The sequence below is a fragment of the Chelonoidis abingdonii genome, chromosome 22 (assembly GCF_003597395.2).
Source record: "Chelonoidis abingdonii isolate Lonesome George chromosome 22, CheloAbing_2.0, whole genome shotgun sequence".
In the NCBI taxonomy this organism is placed as follows: domain Eukaryota; kingdom Metazoa; phylum Chordata; order Testudines; family Testudinidae; genus Chelonoidis; species Chelonoidis abingdonii.
The window spans coordinates 23,210,465-23,229,635 of record NC_133790.1 but is presented as its reverse complement, the minus strand read 5'-3'; the positions used below and the strand labels follow the sequence as shown (position 1 = coordinate 23,229,635).

Sequence of the window (19,171 nt, the reverse complement as noted above, 5' to 3'; positions counted from 1 at the left end):
TGTGTTCATCAGGTCAAGTGATGGGCAGTAGTACACATATGTGTGCTTGCAAAATTAGATTTTAAGACAGAATTAGTAATTTTGTAATTACAGGTAAAACAGCAGCAGGATTACTGAAAATCAGGGAGAGCTGTTATCTCTACTCCAGCAGGTAAAAATAGATTCAGACAAAAGTATATTTTTTAAAAGTTGACAGTGCATCCTTAATAAAAACAGAATAGTGACCCAGTGGCCATAATTTACTTGGACTAGCAATGTTCTGACAGTCCCTCACAAAAGATTATGGAAAACAACAATGGGGACACAGGCAAAGTCATTGCATGGATTAAAAATTAGTTAAGCATTAAGGACCAATCTTAGTGATCAGCAGTTTCTCAGTACGATAACAGAGGGTGCCCCAAGGATTAAGACAAGGAACAGCATATTATTTAATAACTTGGCACGAGAAGTGGGCAGTGAACTGGTGAAGCCTGTGCATGGAACTAAGTTTAGCCTATTCTGGAATCTTTTGTACCTTTTCCCAAGCAACGGTGTAACCACAGAGCTCAAGAGATTCACCAATGTATCATGTAAACACAGAGGCCCAGAGAAAAGCAAGATAAAACAGTTGGATATTTGGGCAGGAGATGCAGAAGGTGAAAGTTAGCAAAATCTAGAGTAGTTTACCCTGTAAAAGGAGAAGTAGAAGGCACCTGACTGAAATTCTCTTACCTTTTCCCACAGCATGAGAAGAAAGGGGGCATTTGTTCTAAATGCACTGCCTTTTATACCACATGGGGTCATCAAGACAATTCCTGTGATCAAATAATTTTATGACCATGAACATATCTACCTATGCAAGATACTACAATGAGAGGTGTAATCAGATCACAGACTTTAGGGTGCAACCTGATCATCTGCGAGCGTCGGGTGCGAGCGTCGGGCAGGAGCATCCCCTACTGAGAATATCGTTGCACAAGTGGTCAGACACATGATGGCTTTCACTCCTCTCACCATTCGGTGAAGCATGCCGCATGGGCCAAAGACAGCATAGAGCACTTCATGAACAAACTATCTGATGTGGCATGGCAACTCCTATGTGCCTAGCTAAAAATATTGCCATGTTGAGCAAGTGTATTGAGAAAGGTCTGCTACAGGGAGTCACGTTCCTGCTCATCACATTGGCTTCCACCTACAAGTGCAGAGCTGGCAAAAGGGAAATCTAGCAGTCTCACCCTGTTAAAAACAAAAAAAAACCCAACAACCCTCAATCAATCCCTTAATTTTCAAATAAAGTTTATTCTTTGTTCACTTTGTTTTCCCTCTACAGTTTACCAAAGAATTAGATCAGCCTTCCTGCTCTTATCTTCATCCTCCTCTGTTGGAGTTTGTGCCCCACTCCTAACTGGGGAATATCTCCTGCTTTTCACCCCACCCCGAAAGCTGCCACATCCACAGAATCACAGTATAGTGGAGACCAGAAGATGAACCCCAAGAAGGAAATAGGTTCATAAAGGCAAGAGAAAGGTTTTTTTCAGTGTTCTTTGAAGTACCAACAACCTTTAAGTACCAGTCAAAATTGAGAGGTCTGTATTATTGAAACAGAAGCAGCCCAAGAAATACAGCCCCTCACGACTATACACACAGGATCCCTTTTTAAACCTCAAACCATGTCCTAAAGAAAAAGGGTTTTCTTCCTAAAAGAAATTAAAGTCCTCAATTAGCTTCAGCCTTGGTTGTTCCCCTCTGCTCCCTGGACACAGGATGGCAATGATCCTAGATAATATGAAACAGAGTAATTTATATTAATGCACTGAAGTCAGGGAGCCCAGCCAGCAACAGTCAGGGCAGCACAAATCCAGACTGACTTCAGAGTCCCAGCTCATTGGACCCCCAATCTCCTGAGCTAGGACCTGGGGAAAAATCAGATCCACACCCTTACTATACCAATACCTAAAAAGCCTCATCCTATAGGCTCACAAACACATTCATGTACCCACAACACCTTAGCATTCCACTACTGTCCAAGACTCCAAAATTAACTTGGTATAATATCTGAATTCAAAATGCCTACAGGGAAATGCACAAAGATGCTAAGTCTTGGGTCAGTGAGCCGGGCAACTTATGAAGATAACCTCCTTCCCCACCAGCGCAAACTCCCCTGCTCTTCCATCTCTGACTGATCCAAGTTTCACTGCTCAGAGCAGCCGAAAATGAGACCGAATTCAACCTCTCAAAGCCAAAAAAAAAAAAAAGCTCTTTCTGCCAAGAGAGCACTGAATATGCTGCATTCCATTTCATTAAAACAATTACTAAAGAGCTAGCCAAGAATTACATAAAGCTTCCTCTCTGCACCACCCCCAGACCCTTCCCTCCATCCCCCACACATAATCTTGCACACCATGCAGCCTCCCAGCTCCACACACAGCAAGTCCATTACAGATCACACCACAGTGAGAGAGGAAGCAACGCAAAACACCTCAAGTGTCACTAGCTACTCCATCCCCCTCATTCCAAAACATACGCAAGATGAAAAGAGGCCAAACCTCCAGCACATCTGAAAGCCCCAGCGGCACATGCACCTAATCTACACAGCCCTTTGCTTTTTGGCCAAGATAAAGCTTGGTGGCATTTACTTTACTAACTGATAGGCTCCCTATGGGGCAAGACTACAACATGCCCTTGAAAGAGGATGAACTATGATCTACCTAGTCTTTCCTCTCTCTAACATCTATGATCCATGCCTCTAAACACGCTCAAGAAGCAGAGGGTCCTGGAGGTGCCAGATGAAAGCAATCCTTTCCTGAAGCACAGTAGCAAAATGCCAGAATGGCTATGCATAAAAGGCACTGCCCACGGGAACTGCCTGGAAGACAGAAACAGCAAACCTCAGATTAAACTCCAACAAAATGGACTGAAAACTACAAGCTTGGGGCTATAGAATCTGTCGGATGATTCATTCCAAACACTATAGCTCCCAGCTTGACTGACAAGTCAGAGCTCCTCATATTTCACAGCAGGAATAAAGGGCAGGCTTCTCCTGGGCCAAGCCTCTCATCCACCTGGAGCACTAAATTGGCCACTGATGAGAGATCGTGAAGTGAATGAAACTTCCCCATCCCCCAGGGCTCCAGCTCTCTGCAAGGATCCTATCTAACTGCTGGAGCTGCTCAAAGCCAGTCAAAACAGTTCCAGCCCTATATCACGCTGCAATCATACTTCGACAGCGCAGGGAAAGCCTCACTGCATAAAACCACGGGGAGAGGGAGGAGGGAAATAACGTTACCCAGCTCAGAATCACTATTTCCAAACAGGTTCACTGGCTAGTCTTGGGTGCAAGGGACAACTCGCAGGGACAAAACAAGGTCACCTGCCAGCAGAGAGGATTGGGGAGGAAAAAACATAACTTGCAATGAAAAGGGAGTGGAGAGAGAGAAGGCCACTAGATCCCACCCACCTCCCACAGCAGCTTTGGGCCCCACAAACCATAGGACTGACCCCAATTTATGCTCACTTATTCTCAGGATCTTTTGCCTCTTTCTTCATACAGTTTTTGGAATAATACTTCCCTACCCCACAGGAGGCTTTAACAACATGTATTAAGCTGGCCCAACTCAGTGTCACTAGAGGTAAAAGGAAATTACTTCCCAGAGAAAAGCCTTTAGCTTTATTTATAATAATGAAAGAAAGATGGATTCCTTAATCCACTGCAACTCATCTACAATCCACCTACCAACAGCTCATCTATTCTTGACAGTGTGCTCAAGAAAAGCACCATACCAACTTAGCCCATAGATGACCATAAACGCCCCATCAGAGTGAGGTCAAACCCTCTTCTCATCCTGCTCTCCAGAGACGGAAGAAAAGTGAGACAGTATCAGAGAGCTAGACAAGCAAAGGATTAAATCTGTCTACCAGCTCGACCCCGTGACACAACTATAGGGCTGGATTATTCCTGGAGCTCTCATGCGCTTTGATTTATGAGAGAGCCACTTAAAGCCCTGTCTTTCCATATGAAGCACCGTTCTGTAAAGCCAATTCCCTAGTGTGGCATTAATTGACTTGGACTTTCTTATTTCCAAGTCAGTTGTTCAGACTGCTATGCAGTTCACCAGGGCTATGGTCAGTGTAGTTCAAGAGATCAAGGTGGACTCCAACACACCGTTAGCTAGACAAACTCACTAGCTTGCCTAGCAATGCACTTTACACCCAGGATTCACATGACCTACAGGGATATGTAACATGAACTGTGGGAAAAGCAGTAGAGCAAATTGGTTTGAAATCCCCTAACTACCTTAAAAATGTTTGAATAACAATCTACGCCCATTTTGAATGTGAGGAGTGTCCAACACAGACAAGAAACTGCCATATGAGATGAGCAAAATAAACAGTCTCCTTATGTAGCTGGTCATGGGATCTTTTCAGTCCTTAAAGCTTGTCTTGCACAAACAACCAAGTCGGGGTAAGGAAGGGATACTTCCTGTACCAGACACGAATTACTCCTCATTTACAGAAGAGAAACTCCACCCAGAGAGAGAATGTACCAGGTTCCTGATCAGAATGAACCTGGAACCCCTGGGGCTATTTTAGAGCCATCTACTGTGGCTGAAATATCAGAAATGTTTTTAGCCCGAAGTCACTGGCTCCAGTAACAATTCTGCTTTGGTATGTCTTGACCAGGATTATGACAGTGTTAGCAAGAGTGTCCTAAAACTCTAAAACACAGACAAGCTAGCAGAGATTTGAACATGTGCTATACTACTCAAGTTGAAGGTTGCCATTTACTTAATGTGGTGACACCACAACACTTTATTTTTACAGCATCTTTAATGCAGAGCATAAAAAAAATCATTCACGGACTCAGGACATGTCTACACTACCACTTATGTCATCAAAACCTATGTCGCCTTGGAGCAACATAAGTGGTAGTGTTCACAGAGCTAAATCAGTGGCAGAGCTTTTCCCATCAACAGACCGCCACTTGTTGAGCCGGTTTCATGATGTCGACGGGAGAGCGCTCTCCCATTGGCACAAAGCAGCTATACGAGCAATTTTACAGTGGTGCAGCTACTTCGATACAGCTCTGTAATGCAGACACAGCCTCAGTCATATGCTAAACTAAAGAGGAAAATTAGAGAAAGAAACTTATGAGAGGAACTGGGAAGGGGAAAGCTCCAGAAGGATGGGACAGCAAAGCAGAAAACTTTGTGGCCTGTCATCGTAGAGGACACAGGGAAGAGAGTAAGGGTAGGTGAGTAAGGAGAGTATGTTAGAAGAAAGGTAGTGAGGGTAGAAGTACAAAGAAAAATATAAAAGATGAGGGTGGGCTCAACATGGATTTGCTAGTAAAGGTGACAGAGGAGGCTAAGGGAGATAGATTGTATTTTGACATTTGCAGATGGAATGGGTTTTAGAAATGCAAAGTGTTTAGTAAACGTTAAGTAGACTTCACAGGTGCCCAGCAGGTAGGGAACTGTAATCCCTATTCTACAGATAAGGTAAAACTTGCCCAAGGTCACATAGCAGTTTATGGAAAAAGAAATAACAAAACCAAGGGTCTGCTGATTTCCTGTCCTGTGCTTTAACTACCAGGCCACACCTGCATCTGAAGAACTGAGGTTTTTAACCCACAAAAGCTTATGTCCAAATACATCTGTTAGTCTTTAAGGTGCCACCGGACTCCTTGTTGTTGTTGTGGATACCAACTAACACAGCTACCCCCTGATACGAGCTTAGCTATGACAGTCTGTCCCCCCAAAATAGAAATGTTATTCAGGACAGGTGAGCAGGGTGCAGATGACAGCCCTGTTCACACATTAGAGGGGCAGCTGCAGTGCAGAAATGGATAATCCAAACTCTCCAGCATCAAAAGGGAGCAAGCAAACACAAAATCAACTGCAGAATACAAGGGAGGGTGTGTGGTCTAAGGCCTAGAACAGGGAACTGGGGACCTGATTCTCCTCTCATCCACGTTGTTTTTATGCCAGTGTAACTTCATTGACTTCAGCTGAGTTATTCCTGGTATTCATCAGTATGAGTGCAGGGGTTCTCAAACTTCATTGCGCTGCAATCGTCCTCTGACAACAAAAATTACTACACAAGCCCAGGAGGGGGGGCCAAAGCCAAAACCCCACTGCCCTGGGCTGGGGGGGGGGAGGGGGGCAGGGTCAAAGCCAAAGCTCCAGGGCTTCAGCCCCTGGGAGAGGGGCCTGTAACCTGAGCCCTGCCACCCAGGACTGAAGCCCTTGGGCTTTGGCTTCGGCCCCAGGAGGTGGGGCTCAGCCCCCAGCAAGTCTAACCCCAGCCCTAGCAATCCCATTAAAATGAGGATGTGACCCACTTTGGGGTTCCAACCCACAGTTTCAAAATCACTGTATTAGCAAAAGGAGAAAAAGGTGAGGGGAGTCAACTCGTGTATTTTATTCCTGGTTCTTCCAGAGATTTGTCATCTGACCTTGGTCAAGGCAGCGACCATCCCTGTACCTCAGTTTCTCCATCTCTGCCTACATGAAGGCAATTTGCACACACATGGCACAGCACCTGCATAAAGATAAGTAGCCAGATTAAGCTGCACCAGAGTAAGACCCATTTGTGCTCGGGCAGTGCCTCCCCTATACCAATGCAAAACTCTAGTGAAAAACTACACTGATGTAATTACACTAATGCAGATGTCCTTATATACGGAATGGCGATAATACTGACCTATCTCAAAGGGAGTGTGAGGCTAATTGTATTATTCTTTGTGAAATGCCAAGATCCCCAGATAAAGTATTAAACTAGAGTTCATGTTCTCCAGCAATAAAGCAGTCTTTTTCCTGTGAGTTGTACTTATTATAAATATAAAAGAGGGATGAGGAAGAGAGGGCCTGGAGAGGTGGAAAGTATTTCCCCAAGAAAACTGAAAAACAGGAACCAATAAGTAGGGAAGGAGAGAGACACAGAGAGAGAGAGAGAGAGAGAGAGCCAGTGGGTAATAAGGTGTAAGGGAGGTTACCCATTAGTTTCTCTTAACAGCTGGAGGAGACTGGGGCAGAGGATCCATTTCAGCCAGGAGGGCAGCTGGACATTTGCCTATGTTGACCTCTCCCAGTTGGAGACAAAGGGGCTAAAGACAGCACAGAGTCCAGACTTTCAATGGAAATATACCAGCAAGAAAATGAGCCTTTTTCTGCATTACACACTGCTCGAGGCAGAGGATTCCCCATCTGAGCCCCCCCAAGACAATAAAGCTCCTGTTTTACCAAGGTCAGTACAGCTAAGAAGCTGAAACAAGTCAGATTCCTACCTTGATGGATACTCAGCTATGTTGACACTAGAGACTTAATGGTACCAATACAGCAGCACCTCTCGTATAGCTGCTCTATGCTAAGGACAGAGACCTCTCCCATCTACATAATGAAACACTCCCAATGAGCAGCAGTGGCTCTGTCGGCGGGAGAAGCTCTCCCGAGACACAGCGCTGTGCACAGTACCACTTACGCCAGCTAAACTTACGTTGCTCGGAGTGTGTTTTTTTCACACCCCTGAGCAACATAAGTTTTGTGGACTTAGGTGGTAGCATAGACTTGGTCTCAATCCTGTTTTGAGTCTTTTTGCCCAGCAGCAGGAAAGAGTCAGGGCTAGTCTACACAGGCAGGACTTTAATGTGCCTTGTGTAGTTGTGGCGCAGCGCAGCTCTCCCAGAGCTCTAAAAAAACCACCCCCGCAAGGGGCGCAGCTCCCAGCACTGGAGCACTGTCTACACTGGCGCTTTACAGCGCTGAAACTTCATTGCTCGGGGAAACTTCATTGCCCCGTGCAAGAAAGTTGCAGCGCTGTAAATTGCCACTGTAGACAAGCCCTCAGAAATCTGACCCAGCTGAGAGCCAAGAGGCTGAACTATTGCATCAATGTTTCCCACCAAGACCATTTACTGGGTGTAGACCATAATGAAGCAATTTCACACTAAACATTCAATCAGAGCAACCCAGTACCAGCTCAGCTCTACAAACTGCAAGGCATCTAACCTGAGGGAAGTGAGTCAGACTCATCACCCACCAAGGGAGAGAAAGAGACAGCATGTCTCTGCAGAGCACAGCAATCTTCCCCATACCAGGAGAGACAACACACAGACGTAAACATGTGCATAAGACTAAATACCGCTTCCATGAAAACCAAAGGCAAAGCTCCCTCTAACTTCAATGGAGCAGGGATAAACCTTTAAAAAGAGGATGGGAGAGATGTGCTACCACATAGAAAAAGTTTAAAATAAAAACTGTATCTCATGTAGCTGAATCTTTTAATCTAGCAGTTTACCTTAACCATCAGACAAAATAAGTAACCTGCCACCAGCAAGCGTGTCTAAAATCAGAACACATCTGAACAGTTAAAAAGTTCTAATATTTATGCACAGCCAGAATATTGCCATTAATTCATTACTTATTAAACACCAAAAGCATAATCTATTTATGAAACCTCTTTTACCAGCTCTGGTGAACAAATCCCAATTATTTTTTAAATGAAGCCACAATTGTTTTAGCTGGATTTTGCGATCAAAATGAAGCAGCACAGTACCAGGAATTTTCACCTCAAAAGAGATGATTCTAAAAGCAGAACCATTTTTGTGCAAGTTACCAAGACTGTGCTTTTTTTAAACTAAGCTGAGCGGAGGTTTTGCAGAAGTGTTTCCATGCTTCTGTCATTTCAAAGAAAACAGCTGATGAAGATTTAAATAACCACCTCAGTGCCTGAAACTCAAATATTGCAATTTTGTACTAGTTCATGAGGAAGACAAAGAAAGTGACTAAGGGCTCGCCTACACTTTCAGTGCTGCAGCAGCACAGCTGTGTCACTGTAAGATGGGCTTCTCGTGTCAGCTCGTGAGAGGCAGAAGCTAGTTGACAGGAGAAGCCCTCCACCAGCGTAGCATTGTCTACACCAGGAGTTAGTGCCTTGCACAGTTACGTGGATTTTCCACACTCCTGAGCGACGTAGTTATATCAACATAGGCTTGGTCTATGCTAGCAACTTAAAAACTAAAAGGTGAAATTTTAACTTTTTTTATTGTCCAAACTAAGTGAAATGCAAAACACATACCACACTTAAAAGTCAATTAATTTAAAACAGTACCACAAGTTAGAGAATTTGTTTAATAAAGCATGATTTTTAACTTAATAGCAAATTTAATACTTTTAAAGAGGTTAAAGCCAATCACCACACAGATCACTCCCCTCAGGCCATAAGAAACAGAGGAAGCCACACAATCAAGCTGCATCTGAAATCTACAAAACAAGCAACAAATTTAAAGCTACTCTCCTCAGGTGGCAGGCCTAACATGGTATCCAAAATAAAACAAGAAGATAAGTCAAATTCCATTCTTCCCATCCCCTCATTGTGGGTCTGGCAGATCCCAATGAGCAGGCCTCAGGGATACCTGTTCGGACAGGGTAGGTGCTGCAGTACCATTGATGATTCAACATCCTAATTTGTCATCTAAAAGAGTCACAATCAAAACACATGCCTTTGGCAGTTATCATGCTGGGAATCCCCAGACCATCCCTTCCTGCCTTACATCACATTGCATCTTTCTCTGGTATTCTGCAGAGACATTTCCCTCTTTTTAAGAGAGTAATTTCATTTTCCACACTGGTTTATGACACTTGAGAAAGAGAAACTCAGTCATCAACCTTCCTAATCGACTTCCAAGAACCCGCCTATGATATGCACCAATCTCTTCAAAAGAGCAAGGGACACAGATCTAAATAGATCTCTCACTTGCACAAATGCCCCTTTTGTCCCCATGTGCTGCTCTAGTGTGAAACAGTGTTCACACAAAGTGCGTTGCACCACAGACTGCTCATTCACTGTGATGTACAAATTTCATCTGTAGCATTTTTAAAGAGTTTCTGGCATGGCTTGTGTGTTGGAAGATAAATTTCTCCAACACTGGAGAAAAAGCAATAGCAACATTTACCTGCTCTAAACAAATCCCTAAAACAACAAAGATCCATTCACCCAGACCTTTCATGATATCCTCCTTTCCTGACCTCCACTTACAAGAAGCATGAAAGTAAGATTCTTCTGGATCCTTCTCTTCAATGCATAAAAGCCTCTTCACACTATTTTTTTCAATAGGTTCAAAAGTTTCAGTAATATAGTCAAATTTACCCATGATGTAACTTCACTTCTGTAGAGTTACACCAAGCATTAATTTGTCCCACACCATCCGACACACTATCGCTTCTCCTCTACATTCCCAAAGACTAACACAATTCTAAAGAGCAGGCAGCTTTCATGTTGTAAAAGTAACAGGGCTTGTAGCAGGTTTGCTTCTTTCTGGTGGATACTATAGATATGAAAACCTGTTAAGGAGGAGAGAGGATTCCACTTCAGCTATTCAGACCTTCTCTATCCTGAAAGACTATAGACAAACAGAGAACTGTTACAAACGTGACATGGCGGAAGAGCAAAACTTGAGCTGCTGAAAGAGGAATGGATTTTTAATTCACTTATTTTTTTAAATGTGTTTTGTGTCTACTCATGCCAGCATATTTAACTCCTAACATCCAATGAGCTCTTGAGAGGAAGGACATCTTAATTAAATTCAAACGCTTGCATCAATTAAATCAAAGTAGGAAAAAATTCCCAATGTACACCCAACACCTCCTGCAAAACCAGAGAAGACTTGACTTGAAATTTCAGATATTTCTAACATAAAAAACAGAAGCAAAACAAAAAATTAGCTTTCAAGTCTTCTTTATACATTGTAATGCACCACAAAAGCCGCACAAACCCCATTTTTCAAACTTCTGCAATTCACCTTTAATCTTCCCATTGTCTGAATATATTAGATGGAGAGAAAAAGCCATGATTGCTGCAAGCAATATGCTATCTGGCCAGATGGCAGAGCACTTTGAATTTAAGGAACGTAACAGTTGTAGCTGCCACGGCTCAACTCCTATGGCTTTAGAAGCATGTGGGGAAGGCTTTAAGATGGTCCTACAAACATTATCTGTGTGTTCACCCATGAAGATGCTCTTCAGCAAGCCAATAAATCACCAGGGATACATTACTAGTAAGAACACACTGAAAACCTGGCACTAGAAGCCAAACGCCACTCAGATAAAACCACATCTCTGAAAGGTGCCTAAGCTGTGGGATATGAGGGGTGAAAAACACAAAAAAAACCAAGACTGCCTCCTCCTACAATACAACTATCAGTTTGTTGCTATTGGGGGTTCTTCTCCAACATCTGACTAGACCAGGGGTCAGCAACCTTTCAGAAGTGGTGTGCCGAGTCTTCATTTAGTCACTCTGATTTCATGTTTCGTGTGCCACTCATACATTTTAATGTTTTTAGAAGGTCTTTCTATAAGTCTATAATATATTACTAAACTATTGCTGTATGTAAGGTAAATAATGTTTTTAAAATGTTTAAGAAGTTTCATTTAAAATTAAATTATAAAGCAGAGCCCCCCGGACCGGTGGCCAGAACCCAGGCAGTGTGAACGTCACTGAAAATCAGCTCATGTGCCACCTTCAGCACGCATGCCATAGGTTGCCTACTCCTGAACTAGACTGTTGACCACTTCCATCTGGGAGGGGGCTTACACACTAAGAAGGGAATTGCTGCTCCCCAGGAATGTTAGGGTTGCAGCTTGCCTCCCAAAGACCAACTGGCCAACTGACTGTTTCTCAACAGTATTATCCCAAGCCAGTTTAGACTGTCTTTTCTGAAGGTGTTACTGCCAGCTTGAAGCTAGCACTGTAATTCGAGCTTCTGAGTCCAGTAATAAAACTGTGACTTTCTTGGAGCAGATCTTAAGTGAATGTCTGGTTTCTATTAAAGGTATGATGGAAGTAATGGATTTAATCAGTTTCATAAGCAGAACTTGGTCACCCTAACATCTCCCAGAACACTAGGGAATTTGGGGGGATCCATCTTCCTTCCCTGATATGGGTGGGAGGTAAACAGAGATTCTATAGATCTTTCGCATGAAGCCAGTTGTTTGACACACTCCTCTGCTGAGGAGTTGTGGATGGCTCATAAGGTTGATCTGCACCTGAGGAAGCAGTAGAGAAAGGACATGATGCCGGAATGAATTCTGAACATGATTGTATCATGGTTGCAATGTGATTGCAAAATCTGCCCGTCAGTTTCATCTCAAAGGTTCCTAGGGAGATCACTTTACACATGCAAGCCAGGCCTAAAAACAGAAGCCAGACACTATAGTAATGGCAGGGGAAAGAATATTGTTGATGGAGAGAGCAGTAAAAGGTGCAATTCTCCTAGTCAGGATACAAATAGAGGAAAGGGTGAGTGGTTTAAAATGTGCACAAGGGAAAGGTGGGGAGGCTATGGCAGATCAGTCAGAAACAAGGTGCACGATAATAGAAGACCAAGCAGGGTACCGGCCAGTGGTCAGGTAAAAGCTAAGAAAGAGTGGAGTGGGATACACACTGGGGGGAGAGGAGAGGTGGAGGCACAGGCAGGTTTACAAACCAATTTGGGGTGTAGGAAAGTGGGAGATGGGGGGGCTGCAAGCTCAGGGAGGTGTGCTCGGGGAGAGGGGCTGAGCTGGATGCAGACAAAGACCTGTGAGGGGTTGCAGGTCCGGGAGCACAGGCTTAAAGATAAGCACGTGTAGGAGAAATGAAAGTGGTGCAGGTTGAGGGATGTGGGAGAGAGGTGCAGGCTGAAGGGGGTCTTTGGGATGCAAGATCAAGGGCTGCATAGGAAGGCAGACTTGAGGGTGCATGGGGGATGCAGGGGGTATAGGCAGAGGTGGTGCAGGCTTGGGGCTGCAGGCTAAAGTATGGAGTGTGGGGGATGCAGGCTGAGGGGGGTACAAGCAGACACAGGTGACAGGGTGGGGCGTGAGCTGAAGAGATTGGGGGTGCAGCCTGGAAAGGAAAGAGTGTGGGCTGAGGGGGATTTGTGAATTGGGCTGTGAGGGATGCAAGCAGAGGTGGATGAGAGATTGGGGGTGTTTTGAGAAGGGACTGGGGGTGCAGGCTGGAGAGGAAGGGGCTCAGGGGTGTGTGGATGTGCACTGGGGGTGCAATCTGAGGAAGCGGGGTGGGGGTACAACCAGGGGGGTGCAGATTGGGGTGGGAGGGCTGACGGGGCTGTAGGGAGAGGCTGAACGGAATGCAGACAGAGGCCGGTTAGGGGTGCAGCCTGGAGGGGAACAAGGTGAAGGGGTGTGGGCTGAGGAGGATGCAGACAAAGGCTGGAGAGAGATGAGGGGTGCAGGCTGGAAGGGCTTGTGGGAGAGGCTGAGGGATACATGCTGGAAGGGGAGTGTGGGGATGCAGGCGGGGAGGAGGAGCTGAGGGGGATGCAGGGAGAGGCCAGGCAGGGGAGCAGGGGGGGTGCCGGCTGGGGGAAGGGGCTGACAGGGTGCAGGGAGAGACCAGAGAGGGGTGCGGGCTGGGGGCAGAGGGGGACATGAGGGTTCAATCTGGGGGGGGGTGCAGGAGAGGCAAGGGAAGGGTGGGGGCATGGAGCAGTGGGTAGGGGGTGCAGGACAGAGAGAGGGGCTGAGAGGTGCAGGGAAGAGGTGGGGAGGGGGGTGCATGGGGGGGAGTGGACTGAGGGGGTGCGTGAGGAGACCAGGGAAGGGATGCGGGTGGAGGCAGAGGAAAGGAAAGGGCTGCAGCGGGGGGGTGAATGGGGTGCAGGGAAGGCCAGGACAGGGGGGTGCGGCTGGGGGAAGACAGGAGTGGGGGTGTCAGTGAGGGGGGCTGAGGGAGAGCTAGGGAGAGGGCTGCAGAGACGGGGCTGAGGGTGCAGGAGAGGCAAGGGAGCGGGGTCAGATAGGGTGGGTGCAGGAGGGAGGTGAGTGTAAGTACAGGGAGGGGTGAGCAGTGGAGCAGCGGTGGGTGGTGTGTTGTGTTTGCGGAGGCGCGGTGTGTTGGGTGCTGAGGGGGTGCAGGGAGAGGCGGGGAGGGAGTGTGGCTGGGTGTGGATGACATGGTGGTTATATGTTGGGAGTGAGCCCGGTAGGCGGTGGGTGGGCTGGGGCAGAGAGGAACGAGAGCCGGGGGGTGCAGGTGGGGATGCTGAGGGAGATGTGGGGGTTTCAAGCTATGGGGGTGCAGTGAGAGCCGGGGAGATTGCAGGACTAGGAGCGGAGGGAGTGCAGAGAAGAGGCGGGTGAATGGCAGTGCAATGCAGGCTGAGAGACGGAGAACCATGGGGTTAGCGCTGGGTGGTGCAGGGAGAGCCATAAGCAGTGGGGATGGGGCGGGAGAGGGGGCAGGGAGAGCGGTGAAGGTGGTGCAGGCTGGAGCGGAGGAGGATGTTGGGGGTCTGGCTAGGGAGTGCAGGAAGAACACAGGGGTGGGGATATGGGGTTGGCAGGAGGGGGCGGCAGAGAACAGTGGGGGCCATGCTAAGGTGATATCAGAAGCGCGGAAGTGGTGTGGGCTGGGGGGTGATTGGGCTATGGGGGGAGTTCAGGGACAGCCCGGGAGTGTGGGGGGGCTGGGTGGTGAGAGCGGAGGACAAGGACGTAGGGGTTCAGGCTGGGGGTGCAGAGGCCGTGGAATGGGGTGCAGGCTGAGGGGTGATCGTGACCCAGGTGAGGTTGCGTTGGGGGGAGGATAGAAGTGGGCCCGTTTCAACATGTTGGGGGTGAGGGAGAGCATGAGGGCTTGGGAGTGTGGGTGGGGACAAGGATTAGTGATGTGGGGTGCCTCAGGTAGGGGGTGCGAGGGCAGGGAAAGGGGTGAGGCTTGGGGGAGAGAGGCATGGGGGTTCAGCGCTGGGGGGGGTGCCGGAGAGGCGGGGTGGGGTAGGGGGTTGCGGGCTGGGGATGCGGCGGGACTGCAGCAGGGAAAGGAAGACATGGGGACTCAGGCTAGGGGGTGCGAGCCGAGGAAGGGTGCGGGCTGGGGGCAGAGGGGGGTGCAGGCAGCGCCAGGTGGGGCTGGGGCGGAGAAGTTGGGGCTCAGGTGGGGTTGAGCGGGGGTAGAGGAGGACGTGGGGGCTCGGGGAGTGAGAGGCTGGGGAAGGGGGTGCGGGCGGGTGCAGAGAGGGGTGCAGGCCGGGGGCTGAGGTGCAGGGAGAGCCGGGGTGGGGGCTGGGGCGGAGAAGGACGGTGGGAGCCTCAGGCTGGGTCAAGGCGGGAAGGGGGTGGCAGGGCGAGCCGGGGGTGGTTGGGGGTGCAAGGCTAGGGTGGCGGAGTGGGGGTCAGCGTGGTGGGCAGAGGCGGGGGAAGGGGAGCGGCAGAAGTGAGGTGCAGGCGGGGAGGCTGAGGGGTGCAGGGAGAGCCAGGGTGGGGGCTGGGGCGGAGGAGGACGTGGGAGCTTCAGGCTGGGGGGTGCAAAGGCGGGAAAGGGGTGAGGGCGAGCCGGGGGTGGGGTTGGGGGTGCAGGTGGGGGGAGACGGACGTGTGGGCTCAGGGCTGGGGGTGCAGAGGCGGGGACAGGGGGGGTGGGCAGAAGGGGGGTGCAAGGCAAGCGGGGTGGGGGCTGGGGCGGAGGAGGAGTGGGGGCTCAGGACTGGGGTGCAAGGGCTGGGGAAGGGGGGGTGGGCCGAGGGGATGCAAGGCAAGCCGGGGTGGGGGCTGGGGCGGAGGAGGACGTGGGGGCTCGTCTGGGGGTGCAGAGGGTGCAAGGCAAGCCGGGGTGGGGGGCTGGGGCGAGGAGACGTGGGGCTAGGCTGGGGTGCAGAGGGGGGAAGGGGGCAGGGGAGCCGGGGGTGGGGTTGGGGGTGCAGGCTAGGGTGGAGGACGTGGGGGCTCAGGCTGGGGGTGCAGAGGCCGGGGAAGGGGGTGCGGGCAGAAGGAGGTGCAGGCGGGGAGGCTGAGGGGTGCAGGGAGAGCCCAGGGTGGGGGCTGGGGCGGAGGAGGACGTGGGAGCTCAGGCTGGGGGTGCAAAGGCCGGGGAAGGGGGTGCAGGGCGAGCCCGGGGGTGGGGTTGGGTATCGCCCATAGTCGCTGCCCGGCCGGGGCTCAGGGTGTCGCACTCACCCAGATCGTCCAGAGGCCGGGGAAGGGGGTGCGGGCAGAAGGAGGTGCAGGGGTGGGCAGAGGGGGGTGCAAGGCAAGCCCGGGGTGGGGGCTGGGGCGGAGGAGGACGTGGGGGCTCAGGCTGGGGGTGCAGAGGCCGGGGAAGGGGGTGCAGGGCGAGCCCGGGGGGAGGGACGTTTATCGCCCATAGTCGCTGCCCGGCCGCCCTGCCCGGTCTCGCACTCACCCAGATCGTCCATGGTCCGGCCGGGCCCGCAGCCACCGCGCTCCGCTCGCAGCAACTTTTTCCGCCAGCCCCGCGGGCGCGCTCCCGCACCACCTCTACTGCGTGCGCGCTCCCCGAGCGGCCGGGCGCGTGGCGCGCCGCTGTGGTTCCAGTGAGACGCTGCCACCGCGTGGTGGGTCTGAGAACTTCAGCTCCCGTCCTGAGCCAGTGCTAGGCGCTGAGCCCAGCCTGGCGTCGCGGGGCGGTGGGGTTAGGAGGCAGCATGACCCGGGGGGCTGTGCCACAGGATGGTGCCACAGGAGGTTGTGCCACAGGCTGGTGTCGAGAGTCTGTGCCACAGACTGGTGCCATGGGAGGCTCTACCACAGGGTGGTGTTAGGGAGGCTGTGCCACAGGATGGTGCCACAGGGGGCCGTGCCACAAGATGGTGTCAGGGAATCTGTGCCACAGGACAGTCTCACGGGGGCTGTGCCACACACGGTCCCATGGGAACTGTGCCAGAGGCTAGTGTTGGGGCAGGCAGTGCCACGGGACAGTCCCATGGGGGCTGTGCCACAGGATGCTGCATGATGTATGGTGACTGGATGCTTCATGACATGCCTGGGGAGTGATGGGGGGTGCTGTGCTGCACTGTGGAGCAAGGTGGACACGACTGTGGGGTGGTGCCAGGGGCGTGCTGCGTCCAAAGGTGCTGAACCCCAGCTGGACCCATGAATTACGCAATGCCCCTCTGTAGTGCTGGGCAACACATGGCTGGTTAGAGGTACCTGACTGCTGGGACTGCACTAAGGCACTGCCACCTGGTGGTGGGCCTGGGAACTCCAGCTCCCAACCCGAAGGGATGTAAACAACGTGGGTTATAGTCCAGGAAAGCTTATGCCCAAATTAATTTGTGAGTCTCTAAGGTGCCACAGGGACTCCTCGTTGTTTTCATAATCTACATGTATGTCTAGCCTACCTAATGATGTACCATCCCCTTATGGTAGCCTACCTACCTTCTTCAGACACCCTAGCAGGAAGCTGTGTCAGTCTGGTTTCCCCACATAGCTCCCCAACTACTACCCTCTTGAGAGAGGGAAGGAGTCCCTGATGATCCAGCTAGAAGCTCCTTTGTTGATTACCAGGCCTGGGCCTTGCTTGTCCAAACCAGTTCAGTAGCCTCAGCTGGAGATAGAGCCAGATGCCTCAGAACCAGTGGCTCTGCCATTGTCCCATAAGGGCCGCCAAGTATTTACTGTGGGGTGGCTAACCCTCAGCCATTGTTTCTGCCCTGACTGCTTTTCCTTACAACCGCCTACTAAATTAAGCTAGTATAGCCATACAGTAAACGTCTGAACCAAATCAACCATACAGTGATCACAAATGATTACAAAGCAGCCCCACTTCTGTCACAGTTGGTATTTGTACCACTCTGTCCTCTTATCTTATTGTACTCCAGATGACAGGATGGTTAAAAACAGTCACTGGCTCTGGTGAGAGATTTCCTGAAAACTGGCAGCGCAGAAAAGGCCAAAGTGCTAGGGAACTCAAACACCACCACTTATGCACCATTTTTCCTAAAAATGAAACTTAATGAGTCAGGGTATGTTTTTAAAGCCTCACTGCATGTCCTGTAGTGTAGCATGCATATGCAAGATTGCAGTTTGTTGTAAAGAAAACACAGAGACCTTGCGATCAACTACTAACAATCCCCTGTTCTTTATTTTTTCACTCTCCAAACACAGGCACACCCAGTTTCCTGGCTAACACAGTCCAGTAGACATCATTATTTCCCCTACTAAGAAGTATCGTCATTAGGTCAAGAGGCACTGCACTATCCTTTCCCTGTTCCTGGCTGAGACTTTAGAATAATCAGCAGCCTCCAGAAATTCATCCCAGGTTTATGCTGCATCCCATATATGCTGGGAAAGGACATAGGGAGCGTAGAGAGTGCTGCATGGCTATTGTGATGTCAATATGATTAATATATAAAACTTATACATGTGTGCTTTGCTACGAAGTCTCATGGGCATGAGTTAAGAAACTCCCAGCAACCTGTGACAAAACAGACATTTTAAACACCATGTGCATGTATTCTGGCCATGTTGCTATTATCTCAAGTCTGACTCCCTATTATCATCTCTAGGTTGTTACTGTTGGTGTATTGCAGTATTACATAGCGAGATGACTTGGGGATCTGTGGTTCTCAGGCATAGATAAACACAACCGTGGATTGTTGCGGTCAGGGCCAGCTTTAGGAAGTGCGGGGCCCATTCTGAACATTTTCGGCAGGGCCCTGGCAGGGATGCCTTAAAAAAAAAAAGTAGAAAAAAAAGCCTTTCATTTCTTTCATGTATTATTTACTTTCCATAACTATATAAATAATAAAATGATATATTATGTACATTGCATCATATATGCTGTTGATTGGTTATTAATGACTGCCGTTTCATATGTGTGGGTCCCAGCTGCTCCCTGCCCCCTCAATGAAGCAGGTGTGCAGGGTTACTGTCCTGGAACTGCAGGGCAGCAGTGGACATGGGCCTGGCTGGAGGCAGGGCAGGCACTGACTGGAGGTAGGGTCTGGCTGAAGGCAGGGCAAGGGATGCAGGGCTGGTTGGAGATAGGGGGTGTGTGGGGCGGGCTGGCTTTAGGCAGGGCCGCAGGGGGGTGCAGCAGGGGTTGGCTGGAGACAGGGCAGGGTGTGCAGGGCTGGTGCAGGCAGCAGTGTGTGTGGGGCTGGCTGACTTTGGGCAGGGCCACAGGGATGTGTGACAGGGGTTGACTGGAGACACAGCAGGGGGTTTGACAGGGACTGGCTGTTGGCACGGGGTGCAGAGCTGGCTGCAGGCAGGGGGAGCGGGGCTGGTGTGGGCAGGGCAGGGGGTGCAGCAGAGACAGCTGGAGCCCCAGCCCTTTAAATAGCCCCCAAGTTCCCTGCTATCCCAGGGCTTTGGGGGCTATTTAAAGGGCCCGGGGCTCCCCAGCTTCTACCCCGCCCTGGACCTTTTAAATAGCCGCGGGAGCCCTG

The 19,171-nt window shown here is 49.8% G+C and overlaps 1 protein-coding gene across 4 annotated transcripts in view; it reads right to left on the bottom strand.

The window, feature by feature from the left end:
• Positions 1-16,316, bottom strand: part of PXN (paxillin) — a 67,434-nt gene extending 51,118 nt beyond the window's left edge. For 3 of the 4 annotated variants that reach the window (XM_032787681.2, XM_032787680.2, XM_075059963.1), the window contains exon 1: positions 16,162-16,242. In XM_032787681.2, coding sequence (XP_032643572.1) covers positions 16,162-16,174 — 13 coding nt within the window. In that variant the 5' untranslated portion in view covers positions 16,175-16,242. Of the gene's footprint in view, positions 1-16,161 lie in introns of all 4 variants that reach the window. The other variant, XM_032787682.2, reaches the window with a different exon arrangement.
• Positions 16,317-19,171: the final 2,855 nt, after the last annotated feature.